General features: G+C 41.4%; 1 protein-coding gene across 1 annotated transcript; it reads right to left on the bottom strand.

Moving 5' to 3' along the window:
• Positions 1 to 2,645: 2,645 nt before the first annotated feature.
• Positions 2,646 to 9,228, bottom strand: LOC140223899 (uncharacterized). Its single transcript, XM_072296402.1, has one exon. The coding sequence runs from the start codon at positions 7,938 to 7,940 to the stop codon at positions 2,646 to 2,648; it is 5,295 nt and encodes a 1,764-aa protein (XP_072152503.1). The 5' UTR covers positions 7,941 to 9,228.
• Between the last annotated feature and the right edge of the window lie 10,144 nt (positions 9,229 to 19,372).

Below are 19,372 nucleotides of genomic sequence, written 5' to 3'. Positions count from 1 at the left end.
GGGAACTGAATAAAATTGCGGAAACAAAGTATTTTAGGTTGATTTTTGCCCAAATTCACTTTCACACTCATATTTGTATAACTTTAGGGTAGTTTTGGTCCGTCGTCGACCGATTAATTTCATTTGGGAGTAACGGTCATCTAGGACTGTAACTAGAGTACCTTCATAAGACATAAAGGTCTATAAAGGTACTAGGCCTTGTCTCCACTAGAGTCCCTTTATACTGAGAGTCAAGACAATTTGAATCCATTTCTGATTGGTTCCCGTATTTTAGGCCTCCACAGTGTCACAAACGGGAATAAAGATTACATTTTCACCGATTGCAAAGATTATAATCTGGAATGGACCAGGGAATTACTAGAGTCCCTTTATACCCAGAGTTAAGACACCTCACTTTTGGTTCGGCCAGGGTTGGGCTGAAAGTGGCCTAAAAAAAAATCCAATTCTGATTGGTTCTCGCTCATGGAGGCCGAAACGAGTGCACCAAGATGGCGGTACCTCGAATGTGAACAAGAATAATGAAAATATCACCTAATTGTGGTTTATCAAGAGTAAATTGTCATTTCCATCGGTCCAAAATGAAAAGAGATTAAGAAATTATTCACAAACCAATCTCATTTTCTTTTTAATTGATCAATTTGTTGATGTTGTTGTTTTTGTGTGACAGACATCGCAGGATTCCTGATCCTTATCCCTCAATATCGTTCGTTTGGGTGCACTCGTTTCGGCCTCCATGGCCAGCCAAGGCCGGTTGCCAGTCAGCTGATAATCGAGTTGTCTTAACTCTGGGTATAAAGGGACTCTAGGAACACAGATTAGTCCAGATCGCTAACATCCAATCTAGCCAATGCCATTAGCTATGTTTATGCGAGCCTCTTAACCTAACCTAACTTCAATCGAAACCTGAGTTTGAAACCAAGGTTCAAATCACGGCATAAACGATACGGAACTAACGAAATGTAGGTTTCCGAAATTTGTGTTTGAAACCTTATTTTACACTAAAGACTAGGTTTTCGCACTCCGCATAAACGAACCGGAGGTTGAAATTAGTTGAAATTCGACTTCAAATGCGATTTTCAGGTGCGCGATCGGCAATATGGCGGATTTATTATCATACCGTTCGTAAACAACTGGTGCTTATCCCACGATTTAGCTTTAATTTTGCCATTATTCAACATTTTTTACAATCATAATTTTACTACAATTGTTGCTTAAGCACTTTTACGTGATTCCTTCAGTTATATGTGGCTTACTTATCCTTATTTAGCTAAACGTAGGACGTTATTTTCTAGTGAAGGTGTTTAGTGTCAGATGGAATCCAGGCTTATTACTGCTTTTTCAGATAATTCTTGCAACTCTAATCAACATTTTATGACTACAGATGTTCGATAAGAACCTAAATCAAAATTGATCAAAAATCAATAAGATGGGTGAGGTTGCAACTCAGAATAAAACAACGAACAAAGGCTGCTTCTAGCTGCAGTAGCATTGAAGAGCGAAACTAATCAAATTGTATATCATCATAGTTGCAACACTCGACCCGAAAAAACTAAAGACATTGGGGTCAGATGCCGCAACATGGCAGTCTGACTAAACTTCAAAAACACGAATTTTCCTCCCCCAGACTAAGACGAATAAGAACTCAAAATAAGTGCCAGAAACCGCAACAAGGCTATCTGGACTTTAGCTCTCTTCTTAGCAGCTCAATACAAAAAATCGGCTATAGGTGACCGCAACGTGGTTCACCTGTTAACACTCGCGAGAATTCGCGAGCATTCAAAAAAGGGGGGTTTTAGTCGCACTTGAGGTGATCCCTTATAGGTTCAAGACCTTAGGCGCAACAAGCCTTTTTAGTCTTGTCTTAAGGGTCTCTCGAAGATTGACTCAACAAAAGATCGCACCGAGGAGTTGGCTCATAGATTCAAAACCATAGGCTCAACATGCCTTTTTAGCTTTGGCTTGAGGACTCCAAGGTTGATCACAAAAACTCTGACGAAACACGGAGCACGTGCTCAGGCAACAGTGTCCGGTCCGGGCCTCTCTTCAAAAGAGGTGACAATAGCTAAATAGACGCAACTTGTCTGTAATCTAGCTATCGCCGGGTTGGGAATCTCGCTCTACGTAACTCGTCCCAGAGACACTGATTAGGAGGAATCAGTGGCCGGGCAACCAAAAACTAAAGCTCGCCAATTCTCGCGAATAAAATGAACAACTTAGTGCTAACAATACAACACACAATAAATCAAAGGCTACTTAGTCAAAAATGCCAACAATCTATCTGGCAAGTAGCAAGGTCCAGGAAAGATGACTTCAATTGAGCAAAATCAATGAGGAAAACGGTACAAATTATTAGCTCTCAGGCCGGCGATCTCAACGCGATCTATCGGCTGAAAGCTAAACTACTTGCTCTCAATTTCAGCTGCAATATCAATCGAAAAAATAGCCAATACGGAACATACCCCTCACCAAAATTTTCCTTAAAAAATTTTCCAATATTGATTGGAGGTAGTTCTATGGTAATCAAGAATCTGTTTTAAAGTGAACCTTAATAATCTATATACTGCACTTTCAGTGTGCTATATACAACAATAATATTTACAAGCCGATATCTTTGATCAGGCGGAGACTGACTGCTCAACCTGCAGTCAGCCAGCGGCAGTTTCCTCATTTTCCTCCTCGGCCATTGTCGCCGCGGGAAGGGGGCACAATTTGTTCACCGGGCGCGTGTACTCTCCGGTAGACGTCCGGACCTTCACGACGCGGACCACATTGTCTCGTCCTGGACAAAGTTCGAGCACGCGTGCGAGCGCCCAGTGCGTCGGAGGACAGTTCGGATCTAAGATAATGACAATATCTCCAACAGCCAGGTTCCGCGTGGGAACATTCCACTTGGCGCGTTGCTGCAGAGTGTGGAGATAGTCACGCTGCCAGCGTTTCCAAAATGATTGGGAAAGTCTTGTCAATAATTCCCAGCGTGACAGCCGGTTAAGGGAGACTTCTGAGAGATCGCGCTCTGCCCGTGCTAAGAGAGGTGCCCCGATCAAAAAATGCCCCGGAGTCAGAACATCGATTTCTGTGGGGTCATCCGAGAGGGCACACAAGGGCCTTGAATTTAATATGGCCTCAACTCGCGATAAAACGGTACTGAAGGCTTCAAAAGTCAGTCTCTGATCTCCAATCACTCTTTTTAAATGATGTTTGGTGGATTTAATCCCACTTTCCCAAATTCCACCAAAATTTGGAGCTTGGGCAGGCAGGAAATGCCAAGAAATTCCTTGTTTAGAGCAGTAGGCCTCAATTTCTTTTTGATTTTCAGGTTTGCGGTAGAATCTAGAAATATCATTCAGATAATTCCTAGCACCGATGTAATTTGACCCACGATCCGAGTAAATATCACGTGGTAAGCCACGGCGACCTGTAAATCGATCAAGAGCTGCGAGGAAGGCTGGTGTCGTCATTTCAGATACTAGTTCCAAATGAACAGCCTTTGTTGCAAGACAGATGAAGAGGCATATGTAGGATTTTACAAATCTAGCTTTTCGAAGCGACGTGTCTTTGGTCCAAAAGGGGCCCCCCATATCTGTTCCTACGGATATAAAGGCACGACCTTGTGCGACACGAGCTATCGGTAAATCTCCCATCAATGGGTTCAATGGACGAGGGTTTGCTCTAAAACAAGTGACGCATTTTGCCAAACGAGATCGAATTATCTGACGGGCCGAAATTATCCAGTAACGTCTAGCTAGTAACGACTGAAGCGTTCTCGGGCCAACATGCAAATAATCTCGATGATAAGAATCAATCAATAGTTCTGTCAATTTTGCTTTCTTGGGCAATAAAATAGGATGCTTTTGCTCTTCTGGCAAATCTGCATTAGTCAATCTACCCCTCACCCTGAGGATATTTTTTTCATCCAGGTAAGGGTTTAATTTTTGTAAATAGCGAGACAATACTAGCCCTTTACTCAATTTTCGTAGTTCGTCTTCAAAGAACAATTTTTGGGTTATACGCACAAGTGCAAATTCAGCTTCTCTTAGTTCAAGGACAGATAATTCACCCGATTTCCTGTTTTCGGGGTCAATTTGACGTGAGTTAACTGAAAAGCGTAAAATCCACGCTGTAATTCGATTTAACTTGGTCCAAGATGAATAGTTATTCATTAAAAAATCATACTGGAGGCGCAATGTAGATAGACAAGTAAATTCCTGGTTATTTTTCAAGCCTTCTTTAGCATTCTGATGCGTAGTAGTGAGGATTTTTATGGGCCATTCATCCATGGGCCTCATCAACCAGGTTGGTCCTTGGTACCAAAAATTATTGTCTATGAGATCAGAAACGTGGCACCCACGCGAAATTATATCAGCTGGGTTTTGGTCGGTCGAAACATGTTGCCACATCTGCGGCTCCGTCCTTTCCAGAATGTAAGTGACACGATTCGCTTCAAATGTTTTTAGAGTACAAGGTAATGTTTTTAACCAAGATAAAACCACTTCCGAGTCAGTAAGGGTGACATTACTCTGAATTTCAATCTGATCTCTGTACATTTTATGAGCCTTTTCGAGTGCCTTTGACATCAGGACAGCACCGCACAATTCAAGACGAGGTATCGAAATTGTTTTTACCGGTGCTACCTTTGATTTTGCCAGCACCAGTGAGACCTTTACTTCACGATTTTCCAAGTTTTCGGTCCTTAAATATATCACTGTTCCATAAGCTAGCGATGAAGCGTCCGAGAAGCCGATCAAATCTGCACGGGTATAATTTGGGATCACCACCAAGCGTGGTATCCGAAGTTTAGAGAGGAGCGGAAGCGATTCAAAAATTTGGCTCCACTCTAATTTCAGAGTGCTGGGCAATGACGTGTCCCAGTCTAGACCTATTATCCAAAGTCTCTGAAACAGAATTTTTATTTTGCTTGTCAAAGGAGCAAGGAACCCAAGAGGGTCAAAAATTCTGGCAAATGTGGACAAAATTCCACGTTTTGTATACGCTGGATCCAAAACAGTGAATTTGAATGAAAAAAAATCTTGTGTGGCTTGCCACTGCATGCCCAAGAGTTTTAATAAATCACTTTCATCAGTGATATCAAAAGTTGTTTCAATGCATTCCGGGGGGAGGGTCGCTAAAAACTCAGGGCTATTACTTGCCCATTTGAGTAGCGTAAAGCCGACTGCTTTAGCTACTTCCAATAAGTCGTCTTTCTTCTTGACGGCTTTGGGCACATCATCATCACCATCTAAAATATCATCGACAAAGGTTTGTTTTCTGAAAGTATCAATCGCCTCCGGATATATTTCCTCGTAATCCTCGGGTACCTGGCATGTTACCGTGCGATTACACAAAAATGGAGAGCTAGTAAGTCCGTATGTAACGGTATTTAATTCAAATTCCTGAATGGGCTGATTTTTATCACTTCTCCACAATATGTGTTGATATTTTCGGTGTTCAGGTAAAATTAAAATTTGTCGGAACATCTTACATACATCAGTACAAAATACAATTTTGTGAAGACGAAAACGTGATAAAATATCAATAATATCCGGGAGCAATTTTTTCCCGGCAAATTGAATATCATTCAGCGAAACGCCCGAAGTAGTTTTCATTCCAGCATCAAAAACTACTCGAACTTTAGTACTAGTTGACGATGGTTTGATGACGCAATGATGTGGAATATAATATTCCGCCTTTCCTTGCTGAGATGCAGGTACGGGAGCCATGTGACCTAAATTTTCATACTCCGTCATAAATTCAGAGTATGACTGTTTCAATTCAGGATTTTTATCTAATCTTCTTTCGACGCTCAAAAAACGTGAAAGGGCGAGATCATACGAAGCACCAAGTTTGGCATGATCTGGTTTGAGCAAAATTGGCACAACGTAGCGACCAGACGGGTCCCTATGGTGCTTTTCTCTATACAAATTTTCGCAAAATTCATCCTCCGGGTTTTCAGGGATTTTTACCTTGATTTCTTCTACTTCCCAGAAATTTCGCAAGAGCTGGTCGGTCTGATCATGTAGATTTGTCAACAATGTAGTCCGCGGACTTACAGTGTGGCATTGATATTTTCCGGTGATCACCCAACCAAAAATGCTTTCTAAAGCAGTGGGCTCAGAATCACCAAATTCAATTCTACCGCCAGTGTAAAGTTTTGGGAAGAGATCAGCCGCAATCAAAAATTCGCATTCCTTAGGTAAAAAATAGTCAGGATCGGCCAAGGTAAGATCCTTAAATTTTTCGCGAAGGTATTTTGGCACTGGTGCAATTGGTAGGTTCGAGGTGATGCGCGGTATTATCAGGGCGGTAGTACTTAAGGCAGGTGACGGTGAAAAAATTGGCTTGATTACACAAGTGGTTGCCCCTTCAACCTCTAGCATAGGCTTCTCCCCCACGCCAGTCAACGTTGAGTCTGTCTGGGTAGGTACGAGCCCAAGTCGTTTACTGCATTCTTGCGTAATTAATGACGTCATAGAACCTGGATCAATCACCGATCGAACCTTGAAAAATTTGTTATTTTTCCCTCTAATATGAACTACTGCAGTACCGAGCAAAACCATCTCTGATGTGCTGGTAGTCAAACTTGTTGCAGTGGTCGAAACTAATTTATTGTGACCGCCAGTGCTGTCAGTCTCGGATTTATCCTTTAAGTTTTTATGCTCTGAATCTTTATTAGAGGGAGACGGGGAAGTTTGGTTCAAATGTAACAGGGAATGATGACGTTCCTTGCAAGTTCGACATTTGACCTGTACCTCACAATTTGGCAACAAATGCAAATTACTAAGGCAGTTATAACAAAGTCTTTTTTGCTTGACAAACGAGAATCTCCTGTCCGAGCTTTCAGCCAAAAAACGAGGACATCTATACAAAAAATGAGCCTTTTCGCATTTTGGGCAGAAGGGTTTTTTGGATTCCTTAGGGGAGACGCCGGCGACAAAACTCTTCTTTTGATTTGCGGCAGACTTGTCAGCCTTTTTTTCTCCGTAACTATCCTTTTCTTTATAATCATCAGGACGATAAAGTTCTACAATTCTAATTTGATGACGCACAAATTTCATCAGATCCTCAGTTTTGGGAATTTCAGTATCCTCCATCGATCTTTCAAAGGTCCGTTGAAGGCCATAAGGGAGACATTGGAGGGCTTGTTGCAAAATTATGAAATCCGCAAGATCGGCAATAGGTAATCCTTGCAACGCAGCATGACATTCGCTGAATGTTGCAACAAAATTCGTCAAATCCTTTGAAGTCTCCTTTTTAATCGCAGGAAACTTCAACATTTTACTCAAAAGTTCGGCTCCAATTAGCCTATTATTGGTGTAACGCCTAACCAAGGCATTCCAAGCTATGAGATAATTTTCATCCGAAAAAGGCAACTCCTTAATAATTGACAGTGCCGGGCCACTTAACACGGACTTTAAGTAGTGAAATTTTGCCGTCGTGCTCAGAGCATTATCATTATGAATCAGTGATTCGTAAATTGAGCGAAATTCTCGCCACTCCTTTTGACTTCCATCAAAAGGTTTCAATTTTATTGGTGGCAACTTTACGTGTCTTTGGAGTGCCGATGCGCTCGATGTCTCTGCAGTAAGATTTACAAGAGGCTGAGTGGCGGCTGGCGGCTGCTTATTAAAACTATCATAAATTTCCATCATAGCGTAGTAAAGCTCCTCAAAATGTATCGTGTCTTCTGCAAATTCTTCAGTCGCGCTAGTGGGGTCAATATTTAAGGCGAGAGAATAACATTTTTCGGTCAAATTAGAATATTCGAATAGGCATTCCGACATCCTAGAGCAACGAGCCTTAAATTGGTCGACCTTTGTAGGATCATTTTTCAAATTTTTTCCTAGGTCTAGGCACCTTTTTACTCGACTCTTAAGTCGCTCTCTGGCGGCACGGGTGGATGACAGTTCAATTTTTCGTTCTGACTGTGTGACTGATTCCATCATATTCTAACTTAATCCAAACAATCTAAAGTCTAGAATAATTACAGTAATATTCAAAAAGGCAAAAGAGAACTATTTTCTCGTGGATATGGCAACTCGGTGCCGAGCAAAATTCAAAAATCAAAAAGTTCCAAGTGAACGATGAGATCAATAATCTCGAAAATGTGGCAACTCTGTGCCGAGCAAAAAAGCAAAAAAGTTCCAAAGTGAACTATGAGATCAAAAATCTCCAAAATGTGGCGACTCTGTGCCGAGCAAAAAGCAAAAAAGTTCCAAAGTGAACTTTGAGATCAAAAATCTCGAAAATGTGGCAACTCTGTGCCGAGCAAAAAGCAAAAAGTTCCAAGGAACAGTGCAGCATTCAATCTACAAAATTGACAGGTGGTTTGTAAGTCCACTGTAACTCGTTGAATCTGCTATGCAAAAAACTCAAAGAGTATAAGTTCTAATGCGGCTACTTCAGTGTAACTCGATTAGGCAAGAAATGACAATTCTACAAAGAACTAGTGCGGATCGTAACCTGCGTGGTTTAGGGATCCGGCCCGAGGGACCAAAAATGTTCGATAAGAACCTAAATCAAAATTGATCAAAAATCAATAAGATGGGTGAGGTTGCAACTCAGAATAAAACAACGAACAAAAGCTGCTTCTAGCTGCAGTAGCATTGAAGAGCGAAACTAATCAAATTGTATATCATCATAGTTGCAACACTCGACCCGAAAAAACTAAAGACATTGGGGTCAGATGCCGCAACATGGCAGTCTGACTAAACTTCAAAAACACGAATTTTCCTCCCCCAGACTAAGACGAATAAGAACTCAAAATAAGTGCCAGAAACCGCAACAAGGCTATCTGGACTTTAGCTCTCTTCTTAGCAGCTCAATACAAAAAATCGGCTATAGGTGACCGCAACGTGGTTCACCTGTTAACACTCGCGAGAATTCGCGAGCATTCAAAAAAGGGGGGTTTTAGTCGCACTTGAGGTGATCCCTTATAGGTTCAAGACCTTAGGCGCAACAAGCCTTTTTAGTCTTGTCTTAAGGGTCTCTCGAAGATTGACTCAACAAAAGATCGCACCGAGGAGTTGGCTCATAGATTCAAAACCATAGGCTCAACATGCCTTTTTAGCTTTGGCTTGAGGACTCCAAGGTTGATCACAAAAACTCTGACGAAACACGGAGCACGTGCTCAGGCAACAGTGTCCGGTCCGGGCCTCTCTTCAAAAGAGGTGACAATAGCTAAATAGACGCAACTTGTCTGTAATCTAGCTATCGCCGGGTTGGGAATCTCGCTCTACGTAACTCGTCCCAGAGACACTGATTAGGAGGAATCAGTGGCCGGGCAACCAAAAACTAAAGCTCGCCAATTCTCGCGAATAAAATGAACAACTTAGTGCTAACAATACAACACACAATAAATCAAAGGCTACTTAGTCAAAAATGCCAACAATCTATCTGGCAAGTAGCAAGGTCCAGGAAAGATGACTTCAATTGAGCAAAATCAATGAGGAAAACGGTACAAATTATTAGCTCTCAGGCCGGCGATCTCAACGCGATCTATCGGCTGAAAGCTAAACTACTTGCTCTCAATTTCAGCTGCAATATCAATCGAAAAAATAGCCAATACGGAACAACAGAAGCAAAGCAAGCAAAGAGCTTTACAGGCTACAATTGAGTAATAGCCTTACCTACCAGTTCATCATCTGCGGAGAACTTTTTTACTGTATCCCAACGATTTGCCTAAGATTTCAAGATAAGGCACCCTGCTTCCCTTTAAGTAGTGCACCGAATTTTTTCATTTCAATCTACCGATTAAATCTAAAATCTGATCCAGTCAGAGCTGCATAGCTCTTGAATTTGTGTGTTATCCGTGTATCTATTTCCTGGTTGTCCTACTGGAAGTGTGACTCCAGCCACAACCGTGACCTGCTGACTTATTTCTTTGATCCAATCTCTAGTAAATGATGACTCAAATTCTGAAGCCATCATTTATTGAAACTAGTTCAAAGTTATTGCTCCAAAGTATCGTCACTCTTCTCATACTGATGCAGAAGGAAGGAGATTCTTCGGTGAGTGCTCTGTGATCGAAGATTTTCAATTTGAGATAAGAATAAGGTTTTTATTGAGGCGTGTAACAATTTTTGGTCGTTGAACCACTTGTCATAATTGAGCTTTGGCGTTAGAGATGCATCAACTGTGGAAAGTGGCTCTGCCTGTGCAAAAATATCTTGTGACAGCAGTGAATGTTAGTAAATGCGCTTTACAGATAGACTGAGAGCTCCAGATTCCAATCTACCTAAATAATTAAATTCAGAAGGATTTTTGAATTGAGTTCATATCGAATCTCAGTGGGAGAATAATATACAGTCTAAGCGAAAGAATATCAATGGTAAGGTTGGGTTTGTGTCTTAGATTAGTGAAATGCAATGGCAGGTTCTGAAATCTTGTTTGTCAGTTGCTCTTTACATGAGTCACCTTTGAAAATCAAGTTTAAGAAAAACACACATAGGTAGGCAAACAGTGGTGGTAGCTTGCCTATTTTCTTCCTGTCTTGCTCATGGACTCGGAGAGCAGTCGGAAAGAGGGGTGAGAAACAGGATTTCAGCGCGTGTCTCTGGGAATGTGGAAATTCAAAATTTGTGAAGCGTCACCAGTTTGTTGAGATTGTCACCGTCCGTTGCCTCAAGAGGATTTAGACGCTTCTGCTTCAGCGATACATTGTTGACCTATCAATATCTGCTTATTTTGATCATATCTTGAAGGAGGAATTCCCATAAGTATATCCCGATTCTTTATTTGTTTCACTACAATAATGGCAGACACACAATCTTTACGACAGCATGGAGTGAAAGTGCGGTGCTTTACTGGATTAGCACTCCTACACTTTCAATGCCTATATCTAAGTACCTATTGTAAGATCATTAGAAGCTCAATCAACAACATGATGAATTTCTGCGCCTGCCATAATTATTTTTAACATGACTAAAAATTACCTATGGCAACTTTTCTGAACTCAGAATATAAGCTCGAGCATGATTTGGAGGGTTGTTGAGATTAGGTATTCATTCAATTTTAAAGATGAACGTGAAATGATTAAACATCTACTGTCATTTTTCCAACTGTTGCTCAGAAAGTCAGTAGAGTCCCTTTATACCCAGAGTAACGACAACTCGATTATCAGCTGACTGGCAGCCGACCTTGGCTGGCCATGGAGGCCGAAACTAGTGCACTCAAACGAACGATATTGGGGGATAAGGATCAGGAATCCTGCGATGTCTGTCACACAGAAACAACAACATCAACAAATTGATCAATTAAAAAGAAAATGAGATTGGTTTGTGAATAATTTCTTAATCTATTTTCATTTTGGACCGATGGCAATAACAATTTACTCTTGATAAACCACAATTAGGTAATATTTTCATTATTCTTGTTCACATGCGAGGTACCGCCATCTTGGTGCACTAGTTTCGGCCTCCATGAGCGAGAACCAATCAGAATTGGATTTTTTTTTAGGCCACTTTCAGCCCAATCCTGGCCCAACCAAAAGTGAGTTGTCGTAACTCTGGGTATAAAGGGACTCTAAAAGTCAGTAAAGGCTTTTCTAGTGAAGATGAAGCCTCCGCTTATATATTGTGGAAAAATTGAACATACACAGGTTAAAAGAGTAATACCTAATAATTTATTGAATCAATTCATAGTGGAAAAATGAAGTATAGCTTGTGAAAATGGCGCCAACATGAAATTCAAGTTCAATCGAAAATATGCGCATAAACAGCGCCAAAATCGGAAAGTTTGATTTCCCGCGAAAGTCGGGTTACAGCGCCCGCATAAACCCGACGGCGAAAACTTGCATTACAAACTCGGGTTTCGTGAAACCTCGGTTTCGAGCCTCGCATAAACGTAGCTAATGCTTCAGAAGCGTGAGTAATTTTGCTACAGGTTAGGCAACTTTAGAAAATTGATGGCACTACCAGTAGTGAAAGAACTTGACCGGATCGAGAGAAATTTCCTATTGAATCTGATTATAAAGCTTGAAAAAAGTGTAAATAGTAATGTTTAATAATGGTTTTTGATCAAATAAGATTTTATCAAGTACTGTTATGCTAAGTATTCTGTTTCAATATTCTTACAACAGTTGGTAGCAATTAACTGCTCTCATGGGGGCCTGGCGGGAATTCAAAACTAGGAACCAAAAGTCTCATTTTGGCAGGATTTTGCTTTAATTTTCGGTTTCTAAGGCTTTAAACTTCAAAAATATGATATATTATAATCTGCAAATTTTTTCAATAATGTTATCTACTCAGTATACTGATGAACTCTGATTTGTTTATTTCCACCGATAAAACACAAAAACATAGCCCGATTATACGAATAAAGAAGGAGAATTAATTAAAATACGGGTAAACAAGGCTAAAAATTATTGAAACACTTAAAGGCAGGACGTTTCTAGAGTCCCTTTATACCCAGAGTTAAGACAACTCGATTATCAGCTGACTGGCAGCCGGCCTTGGCTGGCCATGGAGGCCGAAACGAGTGCACCCAAACGAACGATATTGAGGGATAAGGATCAGGAATCCTGCGATGTCTGTCACACAAAAACAACAACATCAACAAATTGATCAATTAAAAAGAAAATGAGATTGGTTTGTGAATAATTTCTTATTCTCTTTTCATTTTGGACCGATGGAAATGACAATTTATTCTTGATAAACCACAATTAGGTGATATTTTCATTATTCTTGTTCACATTCGAGGTACCGCCATCTTGGTGCACTCGTTTCGGCCTCCATGAGCGAGAACCAATCAGAATTGGATTTTTTTTTAGGCCACTTTCAGCCGAACCAAAAGTGAGTTGTCTTAACTCTGGGTATAAAGGGACTCTAGGGCCGATCAAAGATTACGAAAAACGTTCAATTTCTGTAATCTTTATTCCCGTTTGTGACATCCATGAACCGAATTGTCTTGACTCTCAGTATAAAGGGACTCTAGTCTCCACGGGACGTTTTCATGGGATTTGTCCCAAGTTCGAATCGCAGGAATGAAACTTCTGGGATTTTTCCCAGTTACCGTCTCCACGGGACGGGGCTCATATAGTCCTGCGACTAGTTTTCACGGGAAGATAAGTGGAGTGTTTAACCGGGATTAAAATAATAATTGCACTCAATTGACAATTAGACACATTATTTTAACTAAACAAACATTAACAATGTAGTAATGAATAAAATATCGCACAATTCGTTTTCCCTTCTTCTTCTTCTTCTTCTCTCAGTGGTCCTAGGGGTACAAGTACCATACTTGGTACTGGGAAAAATATTGATTAACTCAATATTTTTCCCAACTTCGTAAGTAGTATTTTTCCCTGGGACAAATCTCGTGAAACGGCTCGTGGAGACAAGGTCTAACTGTAACGGCCTGTTTGAACCGGCAGGACCACCGTGAGCAGAAGAAAAGCTAACTGATTATTGCCTGTTACCGAGCAAAAGTAGGTGTATTATAGTAGGACGCAGTCCAAACTTTCTTAATGTATTCGTTTTAGGCATTTAAAATACGTTTCGAAGAAGAAATGTGGTAAAATCAAAAGGACAAGTTCAAATCAAATTTCCGTTTGCCGCCATGGATTCCCGCGCTCATTTACACACTCACGCAAGCACCCAACGCCAAACCAGGCTTCGCTTTCTCCCCGTGCTTTTATTATTAGATACGAGCACTCCGTCTTCTCACCTAATCTCACCTATTTGATGTATCATACAGGGTGTTTCAGACCACCCGTACCAGGCCTTTTTTTCGGTTGTTTTAGGTCGTACGAAGTCGGGGACCGCGGGGTTGAATAGGGAATTGACCCCAAGGAATCCGAATTTCGTGGTCCCGAAACCCCCCCACCCCCCCCCCTCGGGGGGTAAATGGGGGGTCACGATGCTAAAAGTCACGGTTCCCGACCGAATTGCGGCTTAATCGCATCAGAATTGAAAAGCACGGAAAATTTCACGTGAAATTGACCCCTAAAAATCCATAATCGGCCCATCCAAGGCCTATAAATGACCCCCTAAAGAGGGGGACAGTACCCCCTCCATAATTTCTCTTTGGTCTCAAAATTGACGTAGATTCTCCAGAAAAAGATGGTTTCCCAGGTAATCGACCCCGAAGAATCCAAATTTCACGGTCCCGAAGCTCCTCTAGCCCCCCTTGGGGGGTAAACGGGGGGCCCAATTTTAAAAATCGGGGCTCCTTTCCGAATCGCAAATTGATTGCATCCAAATTGAGGAGCAGAACACGTTTACATCTTTAGTGACCCCCAAGAGTTTTAATTGACCCCCCTGAACGGCAGAAAGTAACCCCTGAGGAGGGGGGCTTCGCCCACTCCAAAAGTTTCTCAAGATTCCTCTTTGGTCGCAAAATTGACGTCGATTCTCCAGAAAAAGACGGTTTTCCAGGTAATCGACCCTGAGGACTCTGAATTTCATGGTCCCTAAGCTCCGCTACCCGCCCTTTTGGCAGAAACGGGCGGGTAGCGGAGCTTAGGGACCATGAAATTCAGAGTCCTCAGGGTCGATTACCTGGAAAACCGTCTTTTTCTGGAGAATCGACGTCAATTTTGCGACCAAAGAGGAATCTTGAGAAACTTTTGGAGTGGGCGAAGCCCCCCTCCTCAGGGGTTACTTTCTGCCGTTCAGGGGGGTCAATTAAAACTCTTGGGGGTCACTAAAGATGTAAACGTGTTCTGCTCCTCAATTTGGATGCAATCAATTTGCGATTCGGAAAGTAGCCCCGATTTTTAAAATTGGGCCCCCCGTTTACCCCCCAAGGGGGGCTAGAGGAGCTTCGGGACCGTGAAATTTGGATTCTTCGGGGTCGATTACCTGGGAAACCATCTTTTTCTGGAGAATCTACGTCAATTTTGAGACCAAAGAGAAATTATGGAGGGGGTACTGTCCCCCTCTTTAGGGGGTCATTTATAGGCCTTGGATGGGCCGATTATGGATTTTTAGGGGTCAATTTCACGTGAAATTTTCCGTGCTTTTCAATTCTGATGCGATTAAGCCGCAATTCGGTCGGGAACCGTGACTTTTAGCATCGTGACCCCCCATTTACCCCCCGAGGGGGGGGGGGGGGTTTCGGGACCACGAAATTCGGATTCCTTGGGGTCAATTCCCTATTCAACCCCGCGGTCCCCGACTTCGTACGACCTAAAACAACCGAGAAAAAGGCCTGGTACGGGTGGTCTGAAACACCCTGTATATAGAAAACGATCTACAGGGTGATCCAAAAGTCCCTTCCACCCCCTCTAACTTTTTACCTAATTGAGGTAAAGATTTGAAACTTGGGGGATGTTCCTAGGTCAAAGGGAGCTACTTTTTGGCCCCCCTAAAATTTTCAGGGGCCCCCCTTGGGGGGGGGGGCAACGGCCCCCAACTTTTAATTTTCAAATGGGAAGACTCCTTTTGTGATAGCTCGTTCGAAAGAACATAAAAAAATAAAACTTTTCGCGCAAACCCGAAGTCAATATCTCAAACCGTTTTAAAATGGCGGCCGGTTAAAGTTTAAAATGGCCGAAAATTCACACCGGTTATTTGTCGATGGATTTGCTCGAAAATCCGTATGCAGGGGTATTTTGACACGAGAAAAACGAATTTGACGTTAGATTTTCAAAAAAACCTAAATTTCCAAAGAGGCCGCCGGTTTAAGTTCAAAATGACCAAAAATTGATTTTTTTAGAAATGTTAGTTCAAAGTTTATCTTATGCCAAAATACTCTCAAATTCCAAGTTTTAGGCAAATCCATCAGCAAAAAACCGAGGTGACAATTTTCGGCCATTTAAACTTACGGCGCCATTTTGGAAATTTCGGTTTTTTTTAAAAATCTAACGTCAAATTCGTTTTTCTCGTGTCAAAATACCCCTACATACCGATTTTCGCGCAAATCCATCGACAGATAACCGGTGTGAATTTTCGGCCATTTTGAACTTTAACCGGCCGCCATTTTGAAACTGTTTGAGATATTGACTTCGGGTTTGCGCAAAAAGTTTTTTTTTTTTTTTTTATGTTCTTTCGAACGAGCTATCACAAAGGGGGTCTTCCCATTTGAAAATTAAAAGTTGGGGGCCGTTGCCCCTCCAAGGGGGGCCCCCCTGAAATTTTTAGGGGGGCCAAAAAGTAGTTCCCTTTGACCTAGGAACATCCCCCAAGTTTCAAATCTTTACCTCAATTAGGTAAAAAGTTAGGGGGGGTGGAAGGGACTTTTGGATCACCCTGTATAAAGGAAGAGTCGTACGTTTTAGTACGTTCTGCAGAGAAATAACCAACCAAAGCAAGGAGGTGGCAAGTAGAGTCCCTTTATACCAAAGACATAAAGACGGAGCGCTCGTATCTAAAAGCACGGGGAAAAAGTGAAGCTAGGTTCGGCGCTGCGCGCTTGTGTGAAGGCCTAGATACACACGGATACGCGCGATTGAATCGCGGCGAAGCCTAGTACACGGCGATTAATCGCCGCGATTGCAATCGCGGCGTTTAAACGCAGGTGTATTCGGTCAATCGCCGCGACGGGCGAGTGAAATTCTTGGAATTTCTCCAATCGCCGCGATTGAATTCAAAGTAGGATTCAATCCTACTTTTTGGGCGAGTAGATGCATTTGTTGAGTCCTGTTTATTCTTGATGGATGCGAAATCCACCAGTACATGTGGTCTACATGTGTTTTTGTTTACGTTCTTCTGTCTTCCTGCTGTCTTCGTGGTTCTCGCACAGAGTTGCTAAAAGAAATTTCATCGAATGAACTTTCGTGAAATTTCTTTTTTCCCCATGAAATTTCTTTCGACCGACAAAATGTCAAAACTGCTTGTTTTTTCAAACATAATTTGTTTTTATTTTTAAAGAGAATAGTCTTCGTCAATTAGACCAATTGGAGCTACTTATTTATCAAATATTACCTATTTAAAAAAAGAAATACGTTAGCGAAGGAAACTGTTAGTTTCTGAAAAATCATTTAAATTGTTTCAAGGATAGTTTCAGATCCCTCCCTCGCTTTTGTACCAAAAAAGGATAGACTATTAGGGGGAACTAGGATTCTTTATAGTTGAGAACTTTGTTATGTTCCAAATATGAAAGCTGACGTCTTACCTTATCCGTGAAATTTATTTTGGTGTTCAACCGGTACGGCTGTGTGTTTAACCAAGATTTGAGAAAAAAATTCAAAATTATGTTTTGGCTGTTTTACTCAACTTTCTGGGCATTTCTAAAGTTCCCTTTCACAGTTTACCACGTGTGTATAAAGGGAATTAAGGAGATTCATAAGTTTTTAGGGTTTAATCTTGCATTCTGAGTGTTATATGAAATTTCTGGAAATTTCTGGAAATTTCCTCATGAAATTTCTTTTTATAATTTTTCATTTTTGTAAAGATGTAGCAATTTCTATTGCTCTCAGGAAGAAAATTAAGAATATCAGAGATACCATATGATGCTGCAGAAGTAAGGGAAGTCAGGAAAGGTTGTAATAACATAAACAATCAGCGCTGATCGCGGCGATTAATCGCTAGGTGTATACGTAATCGCACTGATGGTCTCTGTTGATTGTATTGCGTTGAGCGATGCGACCCGAACCAACCCAATCGCGGCGATTAATCGTCGTGTGTATCTAGGCCTTTAAACGCAGGTGTATTCGGTCAATCGCCGCGACGGGCAAGTGAAATTCTCGGAATTTCTCCAATCGCCGCGATTGAATCCAAAGTAGGATGCAATCCTACTTTTTGGGCGAGTAGATGCATTTGTTGAGTCCTGTTTATTCTTGATGGATGCGAAATCCACCAGTACATGTGGTCTACATGTGTTTTTGTTTACGTTCTTCTGTCTTCGAGGTGCTCGTCAATTAGTTTTATAGTATGTTTATTTTTACATTTGATGCGAAAATTGTTAAAATTGCAGCAGAAGTGTGTCCGTTCATTAGCCACTTATTATTCAAGAGAGGCACCAGAACTTCAGAAATAGGAAACATTATTCAGTTGAAAATCTTCATCTTCATTCAATTAAAAAAAGGCACTAGTCTTTTGAGCACAGTACTTACGACTATCCTGTTATCAATATGATCAACTAGATAAGATACTGATCATTTTAAGGTTATAATAACATTAACAATTAGCGCTGATCGCGGCGATTAATCGCTAGGTGTATACGTGATCGCACTGATGGCCTCTGTTGATTGTATTGCGTTGAGCGATGCGACCCGAACCAACCCAATCGCGGCGATTAATCGCCGTGTGTATCTAGGCCTTGAGTGTGTAAATGAGCGCGGGAATCCATGGCGGCAAACGGAAATTTGATTTGAACTTGTCCTCTTGATTTTTGCACATTTCTTCTTTGAAACGTATTTTAAATTCCTAAAACGAATATACTAAGAAAGTTCGGTCTGCGTCCTAATATAATACACCTACTTTTGCTCGGTAACAGGCAGTAATCTCACATAAAGTTAGTTTTTCTTCTGCTCATGGTGGTTCTGCAGGTTCAAACAGGCCGTTACAGTTCTAGATCAACGTTACTCCCAAATGAAATTAATCGGTCGACGACGGACTGAAACTAACCTAAAGTTAAAAAAATATGAGTGTGTACCTGAATTTGGGCAAAAATCAACCTAAAATACTTTGTTTCCGCAATTTTATTTATTAGTTCCCGCCCTACATTTGAATTCAAACTTGTCCCGATTTCGCCGCCAATCCTCTAGCCAATAGTAAAGGTGATTGAAAAGAAGCTCTAGAAGCTTCATTTTTAGTGTATTTTCCGAAGGAAATACACTACTGCATTCTCCCATGATGTCGGACCCAGACCTGAGACATTGTGAAGAGCACCGATCACGGGTCGTAGATCACGAAAATATATGCTATTCAAATTCATGTGTATATATATATGTATGTATATATATATATGTATGTATGTATGTATGTATGTATTTCCGCCTTTTGAAGATTTTTCGATTTTTGAGTGGTTATATCTTTCTTACGTTGAAAGATATTTTGACCAATTTTTTTGCATTTTGTAGAGACTCATTAGGACTACTATTCTGCGAAAAAAAATTGAAATTTGAGGCAATAGATTTTGAGGGGTGGGGCTCGAAAGTGGGGGGAGGTCAAATCTTGTCCACTCGATAACTCGAGCGAAAATGAATATTTTGAGCTGAAATTTTTACGGGTGGTAGTTCTCCCCTAGGACTGGTTTGGTATTGAATTTGAGCTAAATCGGCCGAGCCGTTTAAAAATGGCGAGCTTTGAAAGTTTTAGGCGAGGGGTGCGCGGCATGAGGGGAGCCGGCCGGAGCAGGGCCGCGCAGTGGGTCGGGGGAGAAAGTTTTTGGACAAGCTGATCGTCGCACAGTGGGTCAGGGGAGAGAAGTTTTTGGACAAACTTTTCGTCGCACAGTGGGTCAGGGGAAGGAAGATTCTGGACAAATTGTTCGT

This window comes from Bemisia tabaci, chromosome 2 (genome assembly GCF_918797505.1).
Source record: "Bemisia tabaci chromosome 2, PGI_BMITA_v3".
NCBI classification, from domain to species: Eukaryota; Metazoa; Arthropoda; class Insecta; order Hemiptera; family Aleyrodidae; genus Bemisia; species Bemisia tabaci.
The sequence above is the reverse complement of the archived record's forward strand: the minus strand, read 5'-3'. Positions and strand labels throughout refer to the sequence as shown.